Source organism: Phacochoerus africanus, chromosome 2 (assembly GCF_016906955.1).
Source record: "Phacochoerus africanus isolate WHEZ1 chromosome 2, ROS_Pafr_v1, whole genome shotgun sequence".
Taxonomy (NCBI): domain Eukaryota; kingdom Metazoa; phylum Chordata; class Mammalia; order Artiodactyla; family Suidae; genus Phacochoerus; species Phacochoerus africanus.
Window position 1 is genome coordinate 163,930,954 of NC_062545.1, and position 25,423 is coordinate 163,956,376.

The 25,423-nt window shown below is 43.6% G+C and overlaps 1 protein-coding gene across 1 annotated transcript in view; it reads left to right on the plus strand.

Annotated features, from left to right (window-relative positions):
* Positions 1 to 3,302: 3,302 nt before the first annotated feature.
* CPLX4 (complexin 4) overlaps positions 3,303 to 25,423 on the plus strand; it is a 28,732-nt gene continuing 6,611 nt past the window's right edge. Inside the window, exons 1-2 of the mRNA XM_047767033.1 lie at positions 3,303 to 4,686; positions 12,288 to 12,375. Coding sequence (XP_047622989.1) covers positions 4,520 to 4,686; positions 12,288 to 12,375 — 255 coding nt within the window. The 5' untranslated portion in view covers positions 3,303 to 4,519. The remainder of the gene's footprint in view (positions 4,687 to 12,287; positions 12,376 to 25,423) is intronic.

Below are 25,423 nucleotides of genomic sequence, written 5' to 3' on the forward strand. Positions count from 1 at the left end.
GTTTTATTCAGCTTGAAACTTTACTAGGAGGCCACGTAGTAATATTAGAAATATTACTATAGAAATTATAAAATATAGAAATTGGCCACAATATTCTGTTACATATTAGAGGGATATCAGTGTTTCTCAAAGTGTGATCTGTCGACCATCTGAGTCCTTGTTAAGAATCTGTATTTTGGAGTTCCCATTGTGGCTCAGCGGAAATGAACCTTACTGGCAGCCATGAGGACACAAGTTCGATCCCTGGCCTTGCTCAGTGGGTTACGGTTCCGACATTGCCGTGAGCTATGGTGTAGGTCACTGACGCGGCTCCAATCCTGTGTTGCTGTAGCTGTGGTGTAGGCCTGCAGGTACAGCTCCAACCCCTAGCCTGGGAACATCCATATGCCTCACGTGCGGCCCTAAAAAGACAAAAGACAAAAAAAAAAAAGGATCTATATTTCAGGGCTCTGTTCCAAACCACCTGAATCAAAACTCAGGGGCGGAAGCTTCAGAATACCAGTTTTCAACAGGCACCTCAGGTGATTCAGAACACACTACTGTTTGAGAACCACTAAGATTGGGTGGGAGGGGAGGTAAAGAAAAGTCTTTTTTTGCTTTAAAGTAAGCTCAGAGCATAATATAGCATTTTCATTGTTAATGACATTTGCGAATGTGCACTGATTCTTTTATACTTATGATCTACTACTTTGATGTTCTTTTTACTAAAACTCTTGGTTTATTAGCAACTACAAACTAAACTCAGATTGCTGCCTGTAGCTCTTGGTACTTTGTTAGATGGCTTTTAGACTTACAAAATCATCTTCAGATCGTGGTCAAGCCATGAAAATCCCCATCTTCAAGTCTGCCTGCTAAAGCTTTTTGCTTTCTTGATTGTGATTTTTGTGACATTTTATCTCAGACAGTTGTACTTTTTGCTAACTTGGGGAAAACAAAATTACTTGAATAAAGGACCGCCTGACCCACTGCTTTGCAGTGATCCAGTCTTTGTAAAGAACATAAATGACAGTCGTGAATATTAAGATGTGATTATCTCTTCCTGTCCACATGCTTATTGCAGGGAGACAGTGAACAAAGAATTATATTGGGGATTTTTTTTTATTATAAGATCTAATGTAAAATCATCACTTGCAACTTTTTAGATCTGGGTGTTGCCTGTTTAATATATTTCTTTTAAAGTTTAAAAGGGTTTTCTATCCACTGTTAATTTCAATTGGATAACATTTTGTCAAGTGTTTTTTTCCTGATTGTTTTTTGATGCTAGCTGGAATTCAAGAAATGACATTGACCTTATTCAAATAAAGAAATATTTTAGTAAATTTACTTTTTCCTTCATTGATCACGGGTAATAAGACGTTATTTATTTCCCAAATAGGCCCTGATTTGTGATGGTTTTTCATGTGTTGTTTGCTTTGCATTCTGCCCTGGGTGGCCTACCACCTGCAGAGTCAATACATAAAAAGAGAATAAGAAATGATAATGGAGTAATGCTTACCCTTGCTGGTAATGAAACATACAAAATAATTAAAACAATGTATTTGATGTTTTCCTCTTTATTAGCCAAATACTAGTAAAAGTGTAACTAAACTGGAATTTGTAGGCATTTCTAATGGCAGTTTTTTTAAAATCTTCTAATCTTTTTGGTAAGCACCATTTAACCAGGTAATTCCAGTTCTGGAAGTCCATGTGCTCTAAGAAGGAAAGAGTAGAGCTTTGGTGTCAGTCAGATCTGGGTTTGAATTTTGGCTCTGCCACTTACTAAAAACGACCTTGAGTTTCTTCGTAATATTTCAGGGTTGGTTGCATTATAAAAACCAGTCTTTATAAAGTGGTTTCAGAAAATAGTAGACCAAGGTAATGGACCCTTCTCCTGCTATAAATACACTAAAAAAAAACTGACTAACGTGCGTTCCTGTCGTGGCTCAGTGGTTAATGAACCCAAATAGGAACCACGAGGTTGTGGATTCTATCCCTGGCCTCGCTCAGTGGGTTAAGGATCCAGCGTTGCCGTGAGCTGTGGTGTAGGTCACAGACGTGGCTCAGATCCTGTGTGGCTGTGGCTGTGGCGTAAGCCAGCAGCTGTAGCTCCACTTAGAGCCCTAGCCTGGGAACCTCCATATGCCCTGGTTGGCCCTAAAAAAAATAATAATAATAATAATTAAATTTGGTAGGTCTGAAAGAAATCAGAGGAAACTTTAAGCCTGATCAGTGAGCCTCTGGGGGAGGGGTGGTGGAGACTAGAGATGCAGAGGCCCTGGATACTAGTTGGGGCACTGGGGGCTTGACCTTAGGAAAGATTTGGAATTTTAGTTAAGTCCAATAAAAAACTTTGGAGGGGTAACACCTAGTTGTCCCATTTCACCTGGGATATTTATTTTCCCTTTCTGGCAGAGTCTACACACAGCAGCAAATAGTTGCTGGATGCCCAGATGGAAAGCCATTGTAATAAATTCAGGAATAAAACGTCTTTAAAGGCATGATCCCATTTTCAATGGAATAATCTTTTGAGAAGACGATGAGAGGTTTGATTTCATAAAACAGTCATACCAGGGGATATTCTTTGGTCACAGTGGTGTTGTTACCAACTAAGAGTTTTCTGTAATGCTTGACACCGCCCTCCCCCTTCCCACACACACGGAAAAGGACTGGACGGAGAGAGTCTGCTCTACAAACTGACTTTGGAGTTTAGAATCAAGACCCTAACCATTCATAATATTTCCTAATTCCCAATAAAATGGAATTTTAATAATTTTCTAATTTAATAATTTAAGTAATAACTTATCAATGGATTTGATTGTTATTACTTTGGTTTTTGTTATATTGTTTTGTTTTTTAAGGGGTACCATTAAGCCTCTGTTTCGACCTATCACATCCAATTTGGTTGTAAGCACACCTTTGGGGATTTTTTTGCTTTCTGACCAAACTGTTATAATACGACAGACCTTCAGCAGATCATCCATTTCTTTGGGAAAGAAAAGTGTCTTTTAGTGTCCTGAAACACCTGTGCAGTATTTTCCAAAGGAATATTATGCTGAACTGGGAAAATAGCAATAGACAAAAAGGCCATGGCTTTTACATTATCATTTGAAAAGCTTTATGACATTTTATTAAAATTAGTAATTCTCAGTGGAGATGAAATATAGTTTATTATACATAATTTAGACATCATGGTTTGAATGTTTAAGTGCAACCAACACATCTTAAAGTAAAAGTGGAGCTAAGTATTCATGTACATTCTCAGAGAACACAGAAAAGTTTCTATTTCACCCTAAATCTTTGTTAGTCTTTCAAAATGAGACCATTTTAGCAACATTTTAAAATATGTTAGGAATACGAAAAGCAGATTTTAAAATACATAAAACAAGCATTTTAGGCAAAAATTCAGATTATATAGGTCTGTACCCTGAGGCATGGTCAACTATTTCCTGAAAGGGCTTGTGCCTACAGATAAAATAATAACCATAGGTTACAAATATTCTGCATCTCTCCCCTCTGCCCCACCCCCTCTTGGAGTGCTTTAATTAGAAAGATACTAACATAGATTAAAGTCTTAGCCATGCTCAATTCCTCCCTTGACCTGGAGAAAACCACAGCCATCGAGAAAATGCTGTGTTAGAAAACATCGAAAGTTTTCTCCAAACGCACCAGTAAGCTGAAATAGAGCACCCAGGAAGTGGACTGCAAGTAAGAGGGAAAAGTGACCTCGTTACACACTCATGATTTGACCCATATGTTCTTACCTTCTGGGTCAGAACATTGAAAAGTGTCCAGGGCACTGCTTCCATGCAGAAGTTTAACTTTCCATTGCAGGGACAGCCTAAGGTCATCTTCCAAATATAAGGGAAGGACCTGCTGGCTTGCTCTTTATACTTGCATTATGTTGGGTATTTATGTACAGGACACACCACAAACTGCTGAAGCAGTATGGGATTCAAGCAGACCAAAAAGCAAATCCTTGCATGGTACTTAGAGTCCAGCGAGATAAAATGATGGATCAAAGGATTATTTCTGCTTAATGAAGCATTTTGGGTTTTGAGTCATTGGGCTCAGTTTTCAACAGGATGTTGTACTCAAGGGTGGAATTTGGAAATTCCACTATAGCCATATAATCAATCCACTCTGATTAATTTAATTGAAACAACTCTTGATGAAGCCCTGGTGCTCTTATAATTTAAAATTTAGAAATGGGCAGGGAGAGGGATGGATGATGGGAAGGATTTTTTTTCCCCCTCTGAAATTAGCTTAGTGTATTAATTCAGAAAGTAGTTGGTTGCATCTGATTGTATGCCTTAGTAATCTGAACCATCTGCCTCTCTATACTGAGTTCACCTCTTTAATCCAGCTTACACCCCACAAACCACTCTTCTCTGTCATTATGCCCTTGAATCGATGAGGCTGTGCAAAGTCCTTTGCTTTTAAATGTGTTGCTGTCGTTGAAGATATTTGGAAATTCTGTGTTGGTTTTTTTTCCTTCAGATTTTGTCTGGGTCTTTGGTTTTCTTTTCCTGGGTCAGAAACAATGGCTTTCCTTATGAAAACTATGATAAGTAACCAGGTAAAGAATTTAGGACTTGGAGGTGGGTCTGAAGAAAAAAAAGAAGAAGGAGGTACATCCGACCCTGCAGCAGCTCATGGGATGACTAGAGAGGAATACGAGGAGTACCAGAAGCAAGTCATTGAGGAGAAGTGAGTACATGCGACTTCGTTTCCCTTCCAAGCAGAAGGAAACTCATTCTGGCCATACTGTCTTCAGCTCCCCAGTTCCTACCTCTTTCCTCATTAGATGCCTTTCCTCCTGCTGTTTGCCTCTAACATTAGGAAAGTCTGTTCTGCTGAAGTGAACCATTCCCTAGCATCAGCAGTTACTGTGTCCTCCTTGTAGGAACAGAAATGAAAAATATTAGGTGAATCGACATATCGATTCTTAAGGCAGCTGAGCACCTTCTGGCCCAAGCACATTTTTACTGACCTCAGTTGCTCAAATGAAAAATTGTGAGCCAAGTATCTTTACAGTCATGAGATTCATCCTCCTAGCAAGTGGAAATCTTTCAAATGGTGAGAATTCAGACTTTGCCCCTGGAGGAGGGCCTTAAAGAATATATGGTACAATGTTCTTGATCTTACCTGTGCAGGAAAAAACTTTCTAAAGTACAATATGACAATTATGTCATGTCATAAGACTTGGCTTCTCAAAGATTCTGAATAAATGTGTGGACTGTCTATTATGAAAATTTAAAGACATAGAAGAGTAGTACAGTGTAATGAATGGCCATATATACCCATGGCATAAAATTGACAGTTGACATTTCCAGTATTTGCTTATAAATGATTCATTGGTTAGATGATAAATAGGTAGATTGATAGATACAGAGAATCTTTTTTTTTTTTTCTTTTTACTGCCGCACCCGGCATACAGGCGTTTCTAGGCTAGGGGTCAAATCAGAGCTGTTGCTGCCGGTCTACACCACACAGCAACACCAGATCTGAGACACGTCTGTGACCTACACCACAGCTCATGGCAACTCCGGATCCTTAACCCACTGAGCAAGGCCGGGGGGGGACCGCATCCTCATGGATACTAGTTGGGTTCATTACCACTGAGCCAGGACAGGAACTCCCAGAGAATCATTTTTAAATAAATTACAGACATCATGATACTTTACCCCTAAATACTTGGGCTATATAGCTCCAAAAATAAAGACAGTCTCCTGGCTACATAAAACATAATTAAAATATTAGTAACATTACAGTTGGATATTATAGAATGTGAATATCACCAATTTTTCACTGAAGATTGATCTTTAAACAAGTATAATCTATGTGTAATGATTTTTAAGATAGAATTAAAGTCTTTTAATAATTAAATCAACTGTTGAAACAATCTTGAGGTTAAATTTTCACTATATGTTACAAAAGAAAAGGTTTTTTTTGCCAACATGCCTCTTTTGCTAATGATCAATTACATAAGAGTTGCCTAAGTCCTATCGCTGAGTCCTATTGCTAAGCTGATTATAGGTGAAAGGGTTAATGACCTCGAGGAAATTAAGAACGAACAAAAACATACATTTGGTGGAAACCTTGTCTATTGTATTATTTTCCTGAGAGAAATTGTGGCTTATAAAACTACCTACAATATACTATGCTTGGCTCTGCAATAAATCAGTTTAAAAAAAGATAAATGCAATTGCAAAAATAATGTTGCTGCTAAAATAATACTTGGGCCAAAAAAAAGAAGCATTCCTTGAATATTGACTATTTTTGCCTATGACATAAAAAAAGGTATAATGAAGCAGAATAGAAAAACAGCACCAAATATTCTCAGCTTAAGAAGGCTAATAAAAAGAAAATGGTCAGAAATATAGACCATGCACCTAATATTAAAATATCATTTAATATATCTTAGCAATAAATCTGCTCACAGGTATTGGCATTGTTTGATTAACTAATGACCTAGTTTTCCTTAATTTTATATCTGGACAGATCAAAATGGCCAAATGGTATGGTCAGTCTGTGGATTGGGTTATTTACCAACTACTCAGCTGTATGTGTGTTACACATTTATGTAACCAACTGATTTAAATAGTAGCAGGACAATGAGGCCAGCCTGCTTCCCCAAGGGTAGAAGCATGACTTCTAGTCCATTGCTTGAGTTTTCAAGAGCTTCGTCACCTAGAATACAAGGTAAAGAAGTAAGCATCAGGTGTGTTCCCTTCGTGGCTCAGCGGAAATAAATCCAACTAGTAACCACGAAGTTGCAGGTTCGATCCCTGGCCTCGCTCAGTGGGTGAAGGATCTGGCATTGCCATGAGCTGTAGTGTAGGTTGAAGACACGGCTCAGATTGCCATGGCTGTGGTGTAGGCTGGCAGCTGTAGCTCCAATTCAACCCCTAGCCTGGGAACCTACCTCTATGTGCCTTGGGTGCAGCCCTAAAAAGCAAAAAAAAAAAAAAGCAAAAAAAAAGAAAAGAAAGAAAACATCGAAAATAGTTGATTGTGGAGGGGTGGGGAGCATTCATAGAGTTCCCTGATGGCCTAGGATTCATCGTTGTCACTTCTGTGGCTCAGGTTCAATCCCTGGCTCGGAATCTTCCACATGCCACAGTCACAGCCAGAAAAAAAAGTTTCCTCACAAGTTACATCTGGAGAGAGCTATAGACATTATAGTACGTATTATTATTAAAGCGAATATTAGCAAACAAAAGCCTCCTAAATTTGTCCTCATCATTTTAGAAAAGTTATGGGATTGACTCTACTAATTGTAAACTAAATAATCACTCAACAATGTACTCTGTTGCTCATTCATTTTTATTTTACTTCTGTGTTAATATTTTTTCCCCCTCCTGGTAACATTACTACTGAAAGAGGTCAATACCTAAATAGAATAAACAAAACAATCTGTCTATCCCTCTACTTCTCTCCATTGTATTAATGTCTCTTTAATTATGGTATAACAATTGCTATGGCATCACTTGTAACCTGAACTTTGATATGCATCACATACCTAAACATAAAAGCTAAAATTACAAAGCATTTAGAAAAAAAGTAGAATATTTTTGCATCTTGGAAGTAGGCAGACATTTTTGTTTGTTTTTTTTTTAGGGCCAAACCCCCAGCATATGGAGGTTCCCAGGCTAGGGGTCAAATTGGAGCTGCCAGCCTATGACATAGCCACAGCAATGCCATATCTGAGCCGAATCTGCAACCCCCACCAGAATTCATTGCAACACTGGATCCTTAACCCACTGAGCAAGGCCAGGGATCAAACCCACAACCTCATGGTTCCTTGTTTGATTTTTTCCCACTGCACCACAATGGGAATTCCTATAAGTTTCTTAAACATGACCCTGAAAGCAGTGACCATAAAAAAATTTTTTGGCCACAACTATGGTATATGGATGTTCCCAGGCCAGGGATTGAACCTGAGCCACAGCAGTGACAATGCCAGATCCTTAATTCACTAGGCTACCAGGGAACTCCTAGTGACCATAAAATTTTGAGATGAATTAGACAGAGTTAAAAACTATGTCAAAAGACACAGTTAAAAAAAATAAATAGGCCAGACTGAAAGAAAATATTTGCAAAACAAAATATTTGCAAAATGTCAAAAAAAAAAAAAACTGGGATCCAGGATATTTAAAGAAATTCTACAACTCAATAATAATTTTAAAAAATTGGCAGAAGAATTAAACAAATACTTCACAAATATATACAAATGACCAGTTAGTACATGAAAAGGAAATGCCTGAAAATTGTTAGACATTGTGGAAAGAAAAATTAAAATCATCTTAAAATGAAAATTAAGGTACCACAACACAAATACTAGGATAGCTAAAATTAAAAAGATGCAGTATCCAATCTTGCCCAGAATGGGACAACCAGAACTCCTGATCCAGTTGATGAGATGTAGGACAGTATAACCACTTGGGAAAAGGTCTGCCATTTTCTTATAAAATGACAACTACTCAACAAAATTACCCTATAACTCAGCAATTCCATGCCTAGATATTTACCTAGAAGAAATGAATGCATGTGTCCACAAAAAAAAAAAAAACTTTACAAAAATATTCATAGCATCTTCATTCACAGTACCCCAAACCAGAAAATAGTTCAGGTGTTCCTCACAGGAGAATGAATAACAAACATAATATATAATAGAACGCACTTGGTAATAAAAAGGAACTAACTACTGATAACTGAAGCAATCTGGATAAATCCCCCCCCCTTTTTTTTTGCTGAGCGAAAGAGTCTTCTACAAAAGAATGCATAGTGTATGGTTCCATGTATATGAAGTTCTAGAACAGGCAAACCCAATCCTTGGTGGAAGAAAGATAGTGGTTGCCTCTAAGACCAGGAGCCATGGTTGACTGGAATGGGAATGGGGGCATTTTTTCAGGTGATAGTACTGTTTTTTATATCTTAATAGGGGTTTGGGTTACACACAGAAACAACCAATAGAGAAGAAAAAAAAAGTATGTATATGTGTGTGTAAGTATATATGTATGAGATTTATTACAAGGAGCCAATGCTCACATGATTATGGAAGCTTAGAAGTCCCATCATCCACTGTCTGTAACCCAGGAAAGTTAGTGGTATGGTTCTGGGAACCGGAGGGGCTGGTGGTGCAAGTCCAGGTCAAAGCAGAAGATTGATTTCTCAGCTCAGCAGACTGGCAGGGGGTAAATTCTCCCATCTTCTGCCTTCTTGCTCTATTCAAACCCTCAGTGGATTGGATGAAGCCCACCCACCCTGGGGAGGGCCATCTGCTTTACTCCACCACCACTTCAAAGCTCATCTCATCTGGAAACAGCCTCCCAGACACACCCAGACATAGGGCATCCTGTGTCCCAGTCAAGCTGACATAAAATTAACCATCGCAGTACATTTAAGCTTTGTGTATTTAATTATATGCAAACTTTTAATTCACAAGAAAAAAAAAACTACAAACATAAGTAACTGTAATTAATGGTATGCATGTTGAAGCTTGCTGGGTGGAGGAGGGTATTCATATCTACAATTGAGATCAGAAATTAGATGGATAAATGAATGGATAGACAGATGTGATATAAAAAAAATCATATAGCGCAAATGCTAATTGTAGAATCTAGGTGGTGGCATATGGGTTTCAACTGTAAAACTGTTTTACCTTTTCTGTATATTGAAAATGTTTTGAGTAAAACTCGGAGCTAGGAGGAGATTGCTTCTGCCTACCCCAGGTCACTGAACTCTTAAGCAAGTTCTCAGTTTCTGAAACCAGAAGATTGAGCCCAGCGTTCTCTCTGGCCTCTCCCAGGCCTGTCATCTGGTGGAAGGAAGTGACTTCAGAGAACACCTGAGCCCGGGGCCAGTGGTTTCATCCGATGCCTTCAGATCCAGCCCTTCCTTCAGCCAGCCTTCTGTGTGATGGTTAAGCTGATTCCAAAACTTGGAATCAAGAAATAGACAACAACTTAGCCATCTGAAAATGAAAACAATTTTAAGGCAAATCATGCAAAGATGCTTCACCAAACCCATAACAGAAATCCCAGTAGGCCTCATATGGTCCTAAACTAGGACCAGAGCACATCACTTCAAAGCCACGAGCCCTCCTTTTCTATCTTTTGGCATCACTTTCATCTCAGTATGGCTGCTTTGTTCTTTCTGGGCAGGCAGCTTGCTGTTACCCAAACCATGTGGCCAGTGAAAAATGGTAGCCGGCATCCTTCAAGTTCATTTGTTACAGTTCCAGCCACCCTGCAGGTCTCTGTCTTTTCTCAGTCCCAATCCTAAATTCCCAGAGAAATTTCATTTACCCAACCTGGTCTAATCCTATACAGCCAGAGGGCATGTATATAAATGTAACCTCAGGAGTTCCCGTCGTGGCTCAGTAGTTAATGAATCTGACTAGGAACCATGAGGTTGCGGGTTCGATCCCTGGCCTTGCTCAGTGGGTTAAGGATCTGGCGATGCTGTGAGCTGTGGTGTAGGTTACAGACATGCCTCGGATCCTGAATTGTTGTGGCTCTGGCGTAGGCCGGCAGCTACAGCTCCGATTCAACCCCTAGCCTGGGAACCTCCATATGCTGCAGGAGCGGCCCTAGAAAAGGCAAAAAGACAAAAAAAAAATTAATATAAATGTAACCTCAAATAATGTGCTCCTGTGGTTCAGGTAGGAGAGGGGGAAGTTATTGTGAGCTTTGCATCCCCAAAGATGCCCCCACCTCCTTCTGGATTGTCATGAGCAAAGGAGCCCATTTCAAACCAGCATAATCACAAGTCCAATTAGGCTTCCCCAGAGCATTCTGGAAATCCATTGCAGCTTGTATGCTGAGGCATCCCTCCAAGCAGGGAAGGGAACAATGTACCTAAACTGAGGTTTAGAGGGTCAATAATGCAGAGAAATGGCTTTTTTCTTTCTTTCCATTTTTGGCCACCCTGCAGCATATGGAGTTCCCGGGCTAGGGATCAGATCTGAACCACAGTTGCAACCCAAGCCTCAGCTGCAGCAACACAGGATTCTTAACCCACTGTGCCAAGCCAGGGATCAAATTAGTGTCCCAGCACTTCCATGACACTGCTGATCCTGTTGCACGAGAGCAGGAACTCCTATACTTCACTTTTTTTAATTCGAAAAATAAATAGGGAGTTCCCGTTGTGGAACAGCAGAAACCAACCCAACTAGGATCCATGAGGATGTGAGTTTGATCCCTGGCCTCAATCAGTGGGTCGGGAATCCAGCATTGCGGTGAACTGCGGTGTAGGTCGCAGAAATGGCTTGGATCCCGTGTGGCTGTGGCTGTAGTGAGGCCGGCAGCTGTAGCTCTGATTCGACCCCAAGCCTGGGAACTTCCATATGCTGTGGGTGTGGCCATAAAAAGCAAAAAATAAAAATAAAAAAATAATAAATAAACCTGGGAGTTTCCTTGTGGTGCTGCAGATTAAAGATCTGGCATTGTCACTGCAGTGGCTTGGCTCGCTGTGGCATGGGTTCGATCCCTGGCTCAGGAAATTCCATATGCTGAGAGGTGGCCAAAAAATGTTTTTTAGTTAAGAGGTAAATAAATAAATAAAATGTATGTCCCAAGAATTATAGTCAATATCCTTTGTCATCAACTCATACATCTAGGATTTCAGAAGCACTCAATGTGTTAACCCTTAATCAATATAAAAAAAATAAAGGAGTTCCCATCATGGTTCAGTGGTAATGAACCTGACTAGTATCCCTGAGGATGTGGGTTTGATCCCTGACCTCACCCAATGGGTTAAGGACCCAGCATTGCCTTGAGCTGTGGTGTAGGTCGCAGACACGGCTCAGATCCCAGCAGCTGCAGCTCTGATTCAACCCCTTGCCTGGGAATCTCCATATGCCCCGGGTGCAGTCCTAAAAAGACAAAATAATAATAATAATAAATAATAAACAATTTTTAAAATGCAGCTTCTCTCCATGATGCAGTCAGGCTGGGATCAGCCCCAGGAAGCTGAGTTCTTAACAGGGGCTCCAAGTGATTCTGATGCTTGTGCTCCCAGGTTGCAATTAGAGTGTGGACAGCTCTACTTTGGGAATAATCAGCCTCCCCTCTCCAGGGCTGCATCAGAAGGAGATCTCCAGAACCATGCTGTCTTTGGGATTTAGGGTCTGTGGATAGAAAGGCAGACATTTGGGGACATAGGAAAATTTCTCCGATTTCCCATTTTTCTGCCGGCAGTGGGAACTCAGCGCTGTGTACAGAGTCTGGCTCCTCTGAGCAGGAGCTGAAACGGACTTATCTCTCCATATCCTTTGATCCTTTATCCTATTCTTTTACTTTTAGGATGGAAAGAGATGCTGCGTTTACACAAAAAAAGGCAGAGAGGGCGTGCCTGAGAGTTCACCTCAGAGAAAAGTACAGACTCCCAAAGGTGAGACACTCTTTTACACAGTAAACATCCCATCATGTCTTATGTAATAAATATGGAGCGTGTCTGATTATCAGCAAAGGTATCTATATCTATCTGTATATATATAATGCATAATATATACACGTATGTATATATAATACATAATAGTTTATATATAGCATAATTATATAGATACTATATATGACATAATACATGTATTATACATACACATATAAATGTAAATAAATATATGCATATATAAATACATATTTATATATGTTAATTATAATTAAGGTTTTTTTGATATAGTGAAAAGAGCATTGAACTAGTTCATAAAAACTAGATTCCAGTCATTTAACCTCTATGAACTTCCACTTTCTCTCAATAAGATGATAATACCTATAGAGGACACACTGATATATATAAATTTATCTCAAGACTGTAGAACATCTATGTATAACTGTGCAATGGGGGCAATCATCAGCGCTGACATTTACTGAGCTCTAAGTGCCAGACACTGTTCTAAGCACTTTACACATATCAATTCATTTAATCCTCAAGACAGTCCTGTAAGGTGGCTTCTTAGAGTGGAAGAAACAGGACCAGAAAGAGCATAACCATCCTCCTGCCAGAGGCCATGGCCAGGCAAAGCAAAGCCCAGGGTCTTAACTTCTCTGATATTCTGCCTCTACCTCAAAGGAACAATCCATTCCTTCTTTTTGGAGGTGATAGGGGCGGTCATTACCTAACGTCATCTTAATGCATCTTTTCTCGCGAGAGGACAAGTGGGCTTTGGTCAAGTAGCTTGTTTACAAAAATCGTGCGGCTGACTCTACTAATTGTAGATTAAAAACTGCTTCCAATGCCCTCCGCAGCACAAACATTTACCTTTATTGCCTGGGAGGTGGGAGGAGGATGTGTTGACATTTCTGGCTCAGGGCTGGGACACACTGCTCCAGAGCTTGCATCCTGGGGTGTCCGAGGGCCCAGCTCCCATCTCCCTTGGCTTATTTCTCATTTCTCCCCACCCGGGGATCGCCCAGCTCCTCTAAATGATTCCACCTCCACCTTCTGGCTCGGCTGTCCAACTTCCCATTCCAGAGGCTTCCCATTCCCTTAGAGAACGTCTTCCACCTGGAGAAGCCCGCGAGAGCCCTCCAGAGCATGTGATCCTCCACAGGGATGAGGGCTGCCTCCAGCGGGCTGGGTGGTTTAGAAAGTGCCCTAAACCGATGCCTTCAGTGGGTCCCCTGTAAATCCCTGGAAAAACTGCCTTCAGAAGCTACAAGCACTAAACAAAGGGAACAAGCCCACTGCCCATGCAAGGTCACGTGGCTGAAGTCGCCAAAGAGTGTTGGAGCCTGTCCTGTGGACAGATTGAGCTCAAGATGCTCTCAAACAAGTGGAGGAAAACTCACAAGAAAATTTAAATTGGTTGCATTTTCGTTTGTGACCAATGAATTTGGAAACGAGCGCCTTGCTTTTGGCCCACCTTATTCATTTAGTAATTTTTCCCACTGGGCTTACATTTTGAAAGCATGGAGCACCTCTAAAAACTGTTCTTCCTGCTCCTGTTTGAAATCCCTGGAACTCCCTGGGATGGCACGGGCTGTGTTGAGCAATGTGGCAGCAAGCCTGCCTCTGATTCACCCACTGGACTGAAGCCCCTGCCTCCTACATTGGGGCATCTGATGAAAGCACCACAAATCTTGTTTGGAAGGATGCAGAAATTAAATGCACTTGGAGGTGTGCACATGTACACACCACACACACACACTCAACTGGCTGTGTTTCTTCCAGAAAGGTGGGGCTTTTAAGAATATTAAACTCCAACAACAACAACAACAAAAAAATGGAGTTCCCGTCGTGGCGCAGTGGTTAACGAATCCGACTAGGAACCATGAGGTTGCAGGTTCGATCCCTGCCCTTGCTCAGTGGGTTAACGATCCAGTGTTGCCATGAGCTGTGGTGTAGGTCGCAGACGCGGCTCGGATCCTGAGTTGCTGTGGCTCTGGCGTAGGCCGGTGGCTACAGCTCTGATTCGACCCCTAGCCTGGGAAACTCCATATGCCGTGGGAGCGGCCCAAGAAATGGCAAAAAGACCAAAAAAAAAAAAAAAGAATATTAAATTTGTTGGATTTTGAAGATGACGACAGTTCTGTTCTTCTGTGAGGATACAGGAGAACTGGGTTTTAATTCCGGCTCTGCACTCTGACATCTATGATCTCAGGAGGCTTTTTAATATATCTGAGCCCCCATTTCCTCACATATATAAAATGGGGGCAGTGATACATTCTTCCTGAGCCTCTGCCTGAGATAATACAATGTACCTGACAAGTTGAGTGCCTGACAGTGGAAAGAGCTCCGGAGACAACAGCTCTTATTGCTGTTTTTATCTCTATGCACAAACATCTTATTTCTTGATAATAACAACCAGGGGTTTTGAAGGCCTGCGGTGGACACACCCCATGCGTGTAAATGATGCAAGACTTGGAGGTCCCTAAACCTCCAGTTTCTGAACTTTGATGGTTTTCTTCCTTAATGGTCCAGATCCTTGGGGTGAACACTTTCGGGCTTAGTGAAATGGGTTTAATGCTCTTTGGAGAGAAAAAAAAAAAATCCCCAAATCTCTGCGCCAAGCTGTCCCTTGAAATAAGAGCGTTTCCAACAGAAGCTTTGGAAAGAGGGGGGGATTGTAGCCACAAAATGTACAGATTCATACCCTCCCTGGAGCAATCATGACTCTATCTGCGTAAGCTACTGCTCTCTAAAGCCAGCTAGAGGAAGGGGGCCACAAAGAAGTCGGTGCACAGTTAACAGTGGAGCCCAGTCTCGCATTTCATGGGTTACTGATGAACCCTTTTGTCTCTAGATGTTTCAAAAGCATAGTGTGGATGATCCCCTACCTGATTTTTTTCATAGACCCTGAACAAGACCTTTTTTTTTCTTTAGAACCGCACCCATGGCATATGGAGGTTCCCAGGCTAGGGGTCGAGTCAGAGCTACAACTGCCAGCTTACACCGCAGCCATAGCAATGCAGGATCTGAGCCACGTATGCAACCTACACCACAGCTCATGGCAACGCTGGATCCTTAACCCACTGAGTGAGGCCAGGGACAGAATCTGCACCCTCATGGATGCTAGTCAGATTTGTTTCCCCTGAACCACAATAGGAACTCCAAGACCTTTGAGTTGATACAAGAATCTAGTGCCACAGCCTCCTTTTAGACCTGGGGAAACTGCAGCTTAGGGAGTGCTGAGGAGCTTTGCAAAATACATCTGTTGAGGAACAGAACCAGGATTCAACCTTGACCCTCTCAACTATGAAAAAGAGCATCTGACTCTCAAAAGGTTTGGAACACAGCTCCCTCTGGCCTCAAGGTCTCTGCTATTTCTACCTTTCTTTCCTTCTTTCCTTCTTTCCTTCTTTCTTTCTTTCTTTTTGTTTGTGTTGCTTTTGGGGGCTACATCCATGGCATATGGAGGTTCCCAGGTTAGGGGTCAAATCGGAGCTACAGCTGCCGACCTACACCACAGCCACAGCAACATGGGATCCGAGCCATGTCTGCGACCTACACCACAGCTCATGGCAACGCCGGATCCTTAACTCACTGAGCAAAGCCAGGGATTGAACCTGCAACCTCATGGTTCCTAGTCAAATTCGTTTCCACTGCACCACGATGGGAACCCCTGCTATTTCTACTCTTAATATGTGAGGTCTCTGAAAAGTTTTAGAGCATTGGAGTTCCACGTGGTCTAACTCTGTCCTGAGATTGAGAGCAGTGCTCACTATTTCAACCAAGCATCCCAGAACACCTCCCCCAGGGGGATCACTTTTCCTTCCTGCTCCTGTGTCATCTGACTGAGGACCCGTGAGTTGCTGATGAAATTCCATTACAACCCAATAGGTGACTGTGTCACTTGGAATCCTTCACAGCAGCATTTTCTTCCAGGCAAGGCCTCCCTGGGGTGCTTGTATAACACAGCTGGATTTTATAAGTATGCATGGAGCACATGATGCTTCAAGAATTTACCTATGGTGTGAAAAATACCAACAACACAACTGCCTGCTTTTTGAAGCACGTGGAAATTCTACCTAATGCAAAGTGCACTATTCATATGATAATTAATAGGAAGAATGCCATAAAAAAATCTCCTGGCTTGTATTCCATTTAGTCCAGTTCTCACCAGACATGGCTGACACTCCAACCTCAAGGCCGGCCTCATGCTTGATGTGCAGCCTGGCTCAGGGAGCAGTGGGCCTTCAGTAGCACCCAAGGCTAGAAAGAGTCCCTGAGGGACAGACTCGTGTCCCAGACCAAGATCAGCCCAAGGGCAGCAGCTTCCTGTCCATGTTGTCTGACCACTCCTGTCCAAGCTAGATCCTGGCTTCATCATTGTAACGGCCTCCTGCACGGGTCAGGAATCTGGGTCCTTCGAGTCCCTAGGTGTCCCTAGTACAGCCATGGGGAAATGCATGCATGCTGCCCCAGCAGACGCGCCCTCCTCCCCTCCTCCCCCCGCCAGATGTTTAGTTCTTCCTGGGGACTCTGCCGTAGGAGGGACAGTGATGGTGACGAGGATCAGAAATACATTTCTGGGAGTTCCTGTCATGGCTCGGTTAAGAACCTGACTAGTATCCATAAGGAGGCTGGTTCAATCCCTGGCCTCACTCAGTGGTGAAGGTTCTAGTGTTACCATGATCTGTGCTGTAGGTCACAGACACAGCTCGGATCTGGCTTGCCTGTGGATGTGGTGTAGGCTGGCAGCTGTGGCTCTGATTTGATCCCTAGCCTGGGAACCTCCATATGCCACAGGTGGGGCCCTAAAAAGCAAAAAGAAAGAAGGAAAGGAAGGAAGGGAGGAGGGGAGAAGAGAGAAAGTAAGCTCCATATCCTGTGGGTAGGGCCCTGAAAAGCAGAAAGAAAGAAAGAAAGAGAGAGAGAGAAAGAGACAGAGGGAGGGAGGGAGGAAGGAAGACGTCATTTCTGGAGGTGACTTTTTCTTAATCCCATTCTTTTGATATTATGGACAAGATTGTGCATTTTGTGCTAAAGTGCCTGCTGTGCTGTTGAGCCTGGAAGGCCTGGTGGGCCCTCCAATGAGCATTTGTCACAAAGCAGGAGGCAGCAGCACCCTTGAGGGACAGGGGCAGGGACAGGTTGGGGGCAGAGCATCTGAGCAGTGGGATCCTCCCGTGGCATGCCAGAAGAGGGCCAGCAAACCAGTGGGGTTTTAGCTGTCTCTGCAGCAACCAGGATGGTGAGAGGTTTTGAAACGACTGACAGTATTTGAGGAAGAGTCAGAGTGATTGGCAGATTCAGCCTTGAAGGAGGTGATTTGGGGAGAATGATGGCCATGAGGGAACTGTCATTTCCCAGGCTTTGGCTCTAGTATTTGTATCCAGCCAGTTTCTCTAGAGGGGCTTGTGCTGTGGCCCATATGGAACTGTATGTATGTAGCTCTTAGGTCTTTGATTATTCAGAAGAACCCTTCATAGCAGAGCCTTTGAATGCCTTCCAGAAACCACAACGGGAATATAAGTGGTTGGTTTTCATCTCCTAGATGCTCCAATAAGGAGCAAAGCAGCCCTAGAAGGTCAGGAAGTGCCTGTGGGCATCACTATGATTGGGCAAGGCCAAGGCTATGGCAATGTGTACAGGGATTTGGAGGAAAATGGATGAGGGGCTGGCCAGTCAGTTCTAAACCCTCAGAGCAGCCTGGACAGGGCTGGTGGAAGCCTGGGCCAGCAAGGAGATGGGGCGACAGTTTCCTGAGTCAGTCCTTGCATCCCTTTCATGGGGCTTGCCATTTTGATTACTGTACTTATTGGATTACTCATCTGATGACCACGATTAAAGATGGTCATCATGGTACATGTACACAACGGAACATCATTCAGCTATAAAAGAAGGAAATCCTGCCATTTGCGAAGGCATGGATGGACCCTGCGGACATAATGCTGAGTGAAATAAGTAAGTAAGTTGGACAGAAAAAGACAGGTACTGTAACTATCTCACTTATATGGAAAATCTTAAAAATCCAAGCTCATGGCTGCAGAGAGGCTAGTTTAGTGGCTGGCAGAGGTGGAGGGTAAGGGGGTAGACAAAATGGGTGAAGGGGGTCAAAAATACAAACTTACAGTCAGAAGGTAGTTAAGTCCTGGGGATGTAATTTATTGCATAGTTGCTTTTTTTTTTTTTTTAAAGTCAGCAAAAGACTTTTAAGTAGGACAACCAGAGGTCCTGCCAAGGCACAGTGGGTTAAGAATCCAACTGCAGCGGCTCGGGTGGCTGCAGGGGCAGGGGTTCGATTCCTAGCCTGGCATAGTGGGTTAAAGGATCCATGGTTGTTACAGCTCACGTTCAGTCTCTGGCCTGGGAACTTCCATATGCCGTAGGTGCAGCCATTTAAAAAAAAAAAAAAAAGAGAGAGGCCTGAGTAGGACAAACAAATGGTATTGTCTTTAGCCACTGAGCATAAGCTTGGGATAAGTGGGGTCAGGGGAGGGACACACACACACCCCGCCCCTCCTCCAGCCGCTCTCCACTCTCTCCTAGGGTAGGTGTGGGTTCCTGGGCTGTCAGGGCACTCTGGCTGCTTGATCTCAGAGACTGAGTGACATTTTTTTTCATGAAATGTTTTTTATATACAGAAGAGCACATACCCATACCGTAGGTCTATGCTCAAGGCATCATCATAAAACTCATGCAAATCAAAGGATCTGCCTGAGGTCCCAAAGCACCCTGAGCCTCCAGGGTTTTTTCCCAATGCTTCTTCATGCCCCACCCCCACCCCTTCTAAACCCTGTACCTCCACCCAGGACAGCAGGCTTGACAACTGAATGCAACAGTGTAACAAAGACACTGGTGCAGGGTAGAAAGCAAGGCTCACCTGGACCTTATTGGGCTCCTAAAAATAACCTTCCCTCCCCTCATGATCTGCAGAATCCTCAGCCCCTGTGCCTGTGTCTCCTAAAATCCATGTTGGGTAAACAGCCCAACTAATAGTATTAACTGCCCACAGGGGGTTGGACACATTCACCAGGTCCTCCTGCTAACGAGGGGGGACCGCCTGGGGGCCTCATTCACAGTTCCCCAGGGTCACTCACAGCGGGTTGCATAACCAGCAGGGGGCAGTTCTGGGCCCCGTCCCCTTGCCGAGGCCCAACGGAGAGCAGATTTGAGGAAAATGTCTTCCTGGGAGCTGTCAGGTCTAATGAGGATAACTGTGTCACATTTTGGAATGAGAACTGTATTTTCTAAAGAAATTATTTGGCTGGTGTTTCCTGTGAAAAAGAGTTTCAGTGGATTCTGAAAGGGGGAAAGGAAATGCAGCCTCTGAAAGAAGTAATGCAGGTCTTGCAACCAGCTCACAGCAACAGGCCCCCTCTTCTGGTTTACTGTTTCCTGTCGAGGACAAGCTGGTTGGTGGTGCCCTTGTCTTTTGACCACTTCTGACTGCAGTCCTCTCACAAGCAGTCCAATAAATGCAGTCATCAAATGGCAGTGTTGCACGTACATGTAGGAAAGTCCATCCGCTGTGAGGACCAACTCTTGCGTGGGTTTCCTCTGGTTTTCCAATTACAGATAATTAGGGGACTTCCCATGCCTAATGTAATCCATGATGCTCAGGTTAGATTTGGGTCTCACTCCACTAAGTAGAGTCCATCCTGTATCTTCTGTGTTTCCTCCCTACTGGCCTCTCCTTTATAAAGCAGTCAAGTCTTTCCCAACTCAAGCAAACAGCACTTTGATCAAATGTGGCTTTCGGGGTATCTTCTTAAATGACCAGTTCCGGCTGCTCTGCTGAAACCTTCCTCCTGCGGCTGTGTGGTCTCAATGCAGTAGATGATTCTGTCATTTCCTTTGGGGACCTCTTTCTAGAGCAGTTCTTTCTGGAGCAGAACTTTCTTTGCCTTATTTAGCTTGTCAATTCCTCCTTGAAGCCCTCTATCCTCAGCTTCTGGACACCATCCTTCTGGTTCTCATTCTCCTTGAACTGTTTCTCCTCTGTCTTCTTCATGGGTTAGCCTCCCCCTGAGTGCCCTCGAATTTCCCAGTATTCTACCGGGTTTCCTCCATCTGCTCTTTGTCTCATTCAAGCAGAGACATTCTCCCCACATGACTGCATTTTGCTGTTGCTTTCTGCTTCTGTGTTGATGATCCTCCAATCTATATCTCTAGTCCACACCTTCTCCCTGAATTTCACCACCATATCCACCTCTCCTCCAGCCCCTCCAGCTCAGATCCCAACAGATACCTCTTGGGGCTCCACCTCCACCAAGGGCTCCCTGCCATCCCCTCCCCTGGGTTGACAACCGGACATCACCCTTGCCTCTGCCCTCTTCTTCTTGCCCCACCTGCAGCAGAACACCAGATCCGTCTCACCTCCTGAATAATTTTCAGTTTCATACCCAAGTGCAGGTCTCATCACTTCTCAGCAATAATACTACAATACCTCTTCAGTAGCTTTTTGACTTTGAGTCTCGTTCCCTTTAAAACTGCAGAGAGGGGGTTCCAAAATGCAAATTGGTTCCATCCTTCTCCTGTTTAAAAAAAAAAAAATGGAGTTCCCATTGTGGCTCAGTGGTTAACGAATCCGACTAGGAACCATGAGGTTGCGGGTTCGATCCCTGGCCTTGTTCAGTGGGTTAAGGATCCAGCGTTGCCATGAGCTATGGTGTAGGTTGCAGACATGGCTCGGATCCTGTGTTGCTGTGGCTCTGCCGTAGGCTGGCGGCTACAGCTCCAATTCAACCCCTAGCCTGGGAACCTCCATATGCCGCAGGAGCGGCCCAGGAAATGACAAAAAGACAAAAAAAAAAAGTTGACCATGTCTTTTTAAAGTCCAACTCCCTTGGCTTGTACTCCATGATGTGGTTCCTAGATTTGCAGCCCTACCTCTAGCAACTCCCTGTCCGGACTCTACTCTCCTCCTATTTCATATGGTACGCCCTTCCTCCCTGGCCCCTTTCCTTCCTATAAGATATTGGTCTAGTGCCACTTCTTCCAGAACATTCCATGTCTTCCTTCCTCTCCCCCTCCTCCCTGCACCCATAGTACCTGAGTGCACGTCTCGTGTCATCTTCCCACCCTGAATACTCGCACCTGCTGGACTGTGTGCTTCTTAACAAAGAGGCTGAGGATTTTGTCTTTGTCATCAGGGCCTTGCATTGTGTTTGACATGTAGAAGCTGCATGCACATGCGTGCGTACATGCACACACACACACACACACACACACACAAATATGCACATACTACACACATATCACACACACATAAATTAGCATATACTGTATACCACACACACATACGCACAAACACCCCCATGAAAAAGGATTGCTGAATGATTGATGTAATTGGGAAAAAAGAAAAACAAATCCAAAAATATACCCAAAGAACAAAGTATCAAAAGTAGCAAAAGGAATCTATCTGCCCTAAAAGTTATATTAAAGTCAATTTTCATGAAAAGAACAAGTCTGGATTCCCATTGTGATTTTTGTATAAAATACGAAGTTACTTTATATTGTTATCAAGAATTCATGGATTTTCAAGTAGAGGAAATAATACATTTTAAATATAGCCCCAATATTTTTTTCTAAAAACAAAGGTGCCCTCCCTTCCTAGCCAGTTCAAAATGTATATTTAAGTCAAGCCAAATTAATAAGAGAAAACAGTTCCACAATGAACCCTAATCCTATTAACGGAATTGTCAATCTTGGTTAGTCATTGAAAAAATAATGTCGTGCCCCCTGCTGAGCTATATGATTTAGTTACACCTGGTGTTTGTCTGCAGTATTAAGGGCAGGGTTCTCTTTGAACAAAGATGAAGACAGAAGAAAATCTAGCAAGAGAGTTTCTTTAACCATGTTACATTGAAAGAAAGCTCTATTAGAACTGAATTGTAAAGTTGCCTCTTAAAAACAGACACAATTCTGAGAACCTTCCTGCCTCCCTCAGATCAGGGGCTCCTGGGGCTGCCCGGCAGGGTCCCAGACACTGAAACCTCCTGCTTCTGAGCAGCTGTTTCTGGTGGCGGCACGAGGCCATCAGGGTCCGTTAGGGGCTGTCTTTTCCAGCTCCTCACCCTCTGCCCCCGCTTCAGCTCGCTCCTTCTACACTGGCCCTTGAAAGCGCCGTGGGAATGTCCTGGGGGAACATGGGAAGAGGAGAAAGACTTACTGGATTCAATGTGTGTTACTTAGATGCACAGGTTTTCTCACTTAATCCTCCCAACCACCTTGGAAGGTAGGGAGATATTTCCCCTTCATAGATAAGAACAGTGGCTCTGGGAGTTCCCGTCGTGGCACAGTGGTTAACGAATCCGACTAGGAACCATGAGGTTGCGGGTTCGGTCCCTGCCCTTGCTCAGTGGGTTAACGATCCGGCGTTGCCATGAGCTGTGGTGTAGGTTGCAGACGCGGCTCGGATCCTGAGTTGCTGTGGCTCTGGCGTAGGCTGGTGGCTACAGCTCCGATTCAACCCCTAGCCTGGGAACCTCCATATACCGCAGGAGAGGCCCAAGAAATAGCAACAACAACAACAAAAAAAAGACAAAAAACAACAACAAAAAAAAAGAACAGTGGCTCTGGAGTTGAGTTCCCAAGGTGGCTCAGTGGTAACGAATCCACCTTGTATCCAGGAGGATGGGGGGTCTATCACTGGCCTCGCTCAGTGGGTTAAGGACCCGGTGTTGCCATGAGCTGTGGTGTAGGTCGCTGACAAGGCTTGGATCTGGCATGGTAGCGGCTACAGCTCCATTCGACCCCTAACATGGGAACAGCCATATGCTGCAGGTGTGGCCCTAAAAAACTGGGGGAAAAAAAAAAGAACAGGGGCTCAGAGTGGGAACGTGACTTCCCAAGGTCACACAGCCATCAGTAAACAGCAAGATTTGACCCCAGGGCAATCTGACCCACTGGCCATGTTTTTTCCCACAAGACCTGGCAGCAAGGCTGGGTTCTTTTCCCCTAACAAGTGGGGAATGACATTTATGCAAGTATCTTCATCTCCAAAGACCTCAGTTTCCTCATTCATAAAGGAGAGACTTGGACAAGTAGCCTCTAAGAGTTGCTTGAGTCCCTCTTGAATGCCTGCATGAAGGAAAGAAGTGTAAGATGTACACAGTGGGGCCCTATGTGTGCCCACTCCCAATCAACATTAAAAACTGATGGCTGAGGAGTTCCCTGGTGGCCTAGCAGTTTAAGGATCTGGTGTTGTCACTGCCATGGCTCAAGGCACAGCTGTGGCCCAGGAATTTCCGAATGGCACAGCAAAAACAAACAAACAAACAAACCCCAAAATCCCCAAAAACCTGACAACTATATTTAAGGAGTAAAATCCACTGTCTCATTCTGAGCATGCCAGGGACCCCTTTGAGTAGCTAAAGAGAGAAGGACAATGTTAGATTATAGCAGAAGTTGGAGCTAGCAAGTCCCAGACAAGGTCCCCACATGGTCACATGTTAGAATCACCCAGAGAAGCTCTGTAACAATTCTATTGCCTGGGTCCCTGCCACAGATCAAGAGAGCCAGATCTGGGGGTAGAGCCTGACCATGGCATTTTTCTACATTTTATGAAGGATGCAGAGGCACAGAGCAGGTTGACAACCACTGTCCCAGGGAAGAACACATAAATTCAGTCCTTCAGCAGAATCTGATCAGAGCAAGGAGGAGTATCTGCTGGAGCCTGGCCCCCACGGGCCTCACCCCCACTTCCCTCCCAGTCTGGCCCCAATTCCCCCTTGCTTCTGGCAAAGAGGCCATGCCCGCTTTCCCTCTATAGAAGCCTTTGCTGCCAGCTGTATTCTTCCATATACATCCCTACCTGGATGTCCTGTAAGCTCTGCCAGGACCAGAGCCAAGGGGACGCTGTCACCAGACCAGCACAGCAGCCTCACTCAGCACCAGGACAGTGAGGGGTGGTGAACACAGGGCCCTGCTGACGTTGATGAGCCTCAGAAACAGGTAAAACATGGAATATTAGATCAACTCATCCAAGTGAAAGAAATCCATTAATCCAGCTGTTGAGTATCTTGTAGATTTGTTTCTAAATAAAGCAGCAAACCAAAGCCCAAATCAATCTATCTCGTATCAAACAAGCTGGTGTGTGCCTGTCCACCAAGCTTGATTGACTGGGACTGGAAGCAGTGATCTTTCAGCTTCTTGATGACATAACCACCTAAAATACTTTATCACCGTATCTCCAGTTTGGTACCAGATGAAGACCAGTTTATCAAGAACAGGATGCAGGAAATCTGAATCCAGGGTCATGCTTACCCTTCAGTGAAAGGTCAGAAATCAGTCACAGGAAATAACGATGGCAGGATACGGGGCTATTTAAATAATGGGGCCTTCAGCACTGGCAATTAAGACTATAAATCTGGTTAAAAAGCAAGAGATTAAAACTGATTCTGGTCAGCCAGCATAAAAATAATTAGTTCTTAACTGCATTAAACAATATCCCAAATTGATAAGATTTCTAGAAATGAGAAAACTTCTGAAACAGAACCCTGAAGAGTAAAGTGTAGCCTCTAAGTCCACTCATTATAAGCTGGTTCACCTCCCTCATTCATTCATTCATTCATTCCCATATACCACGGTTCTCAATGCCAAATGTCCCCTCCTTCTCTGGAGGTGATTCAGATTGGCTGTAACTTCATGTGTGCTTGTGGGGTATGATGAGACGTTACTGCCTTTCCTTGATAGGGGAACTCAGTCAGAAGATCCCTGGCATTCCCAACCTCTGTCTGCGGGAAGCGGAAAGTCAGGACAAGACATTCATTGTCTGGGTTATAAACAAGGTCCTATCAGTAGGGCAGTTTGTCATGCAAGGGAGAGACCAGGGCGAGGTCCCGGTATAGGTCCCATGACCCTCCTTATTTCCTTGCTCTGTCCCCATCTTTCTCTTAAGGGCTGGTCCTCTCCTGCCCTCTACTTCTTTCTCCCAGGGAGCCATTCAGCATGGATCTTGATACCCAGCTGCCCTTTTTTCTTTTAATTTTCTTTTTTTTTATTCCTCAAATGAATTTATCACATCTGTAGTTGTATAATGATCATCACAATC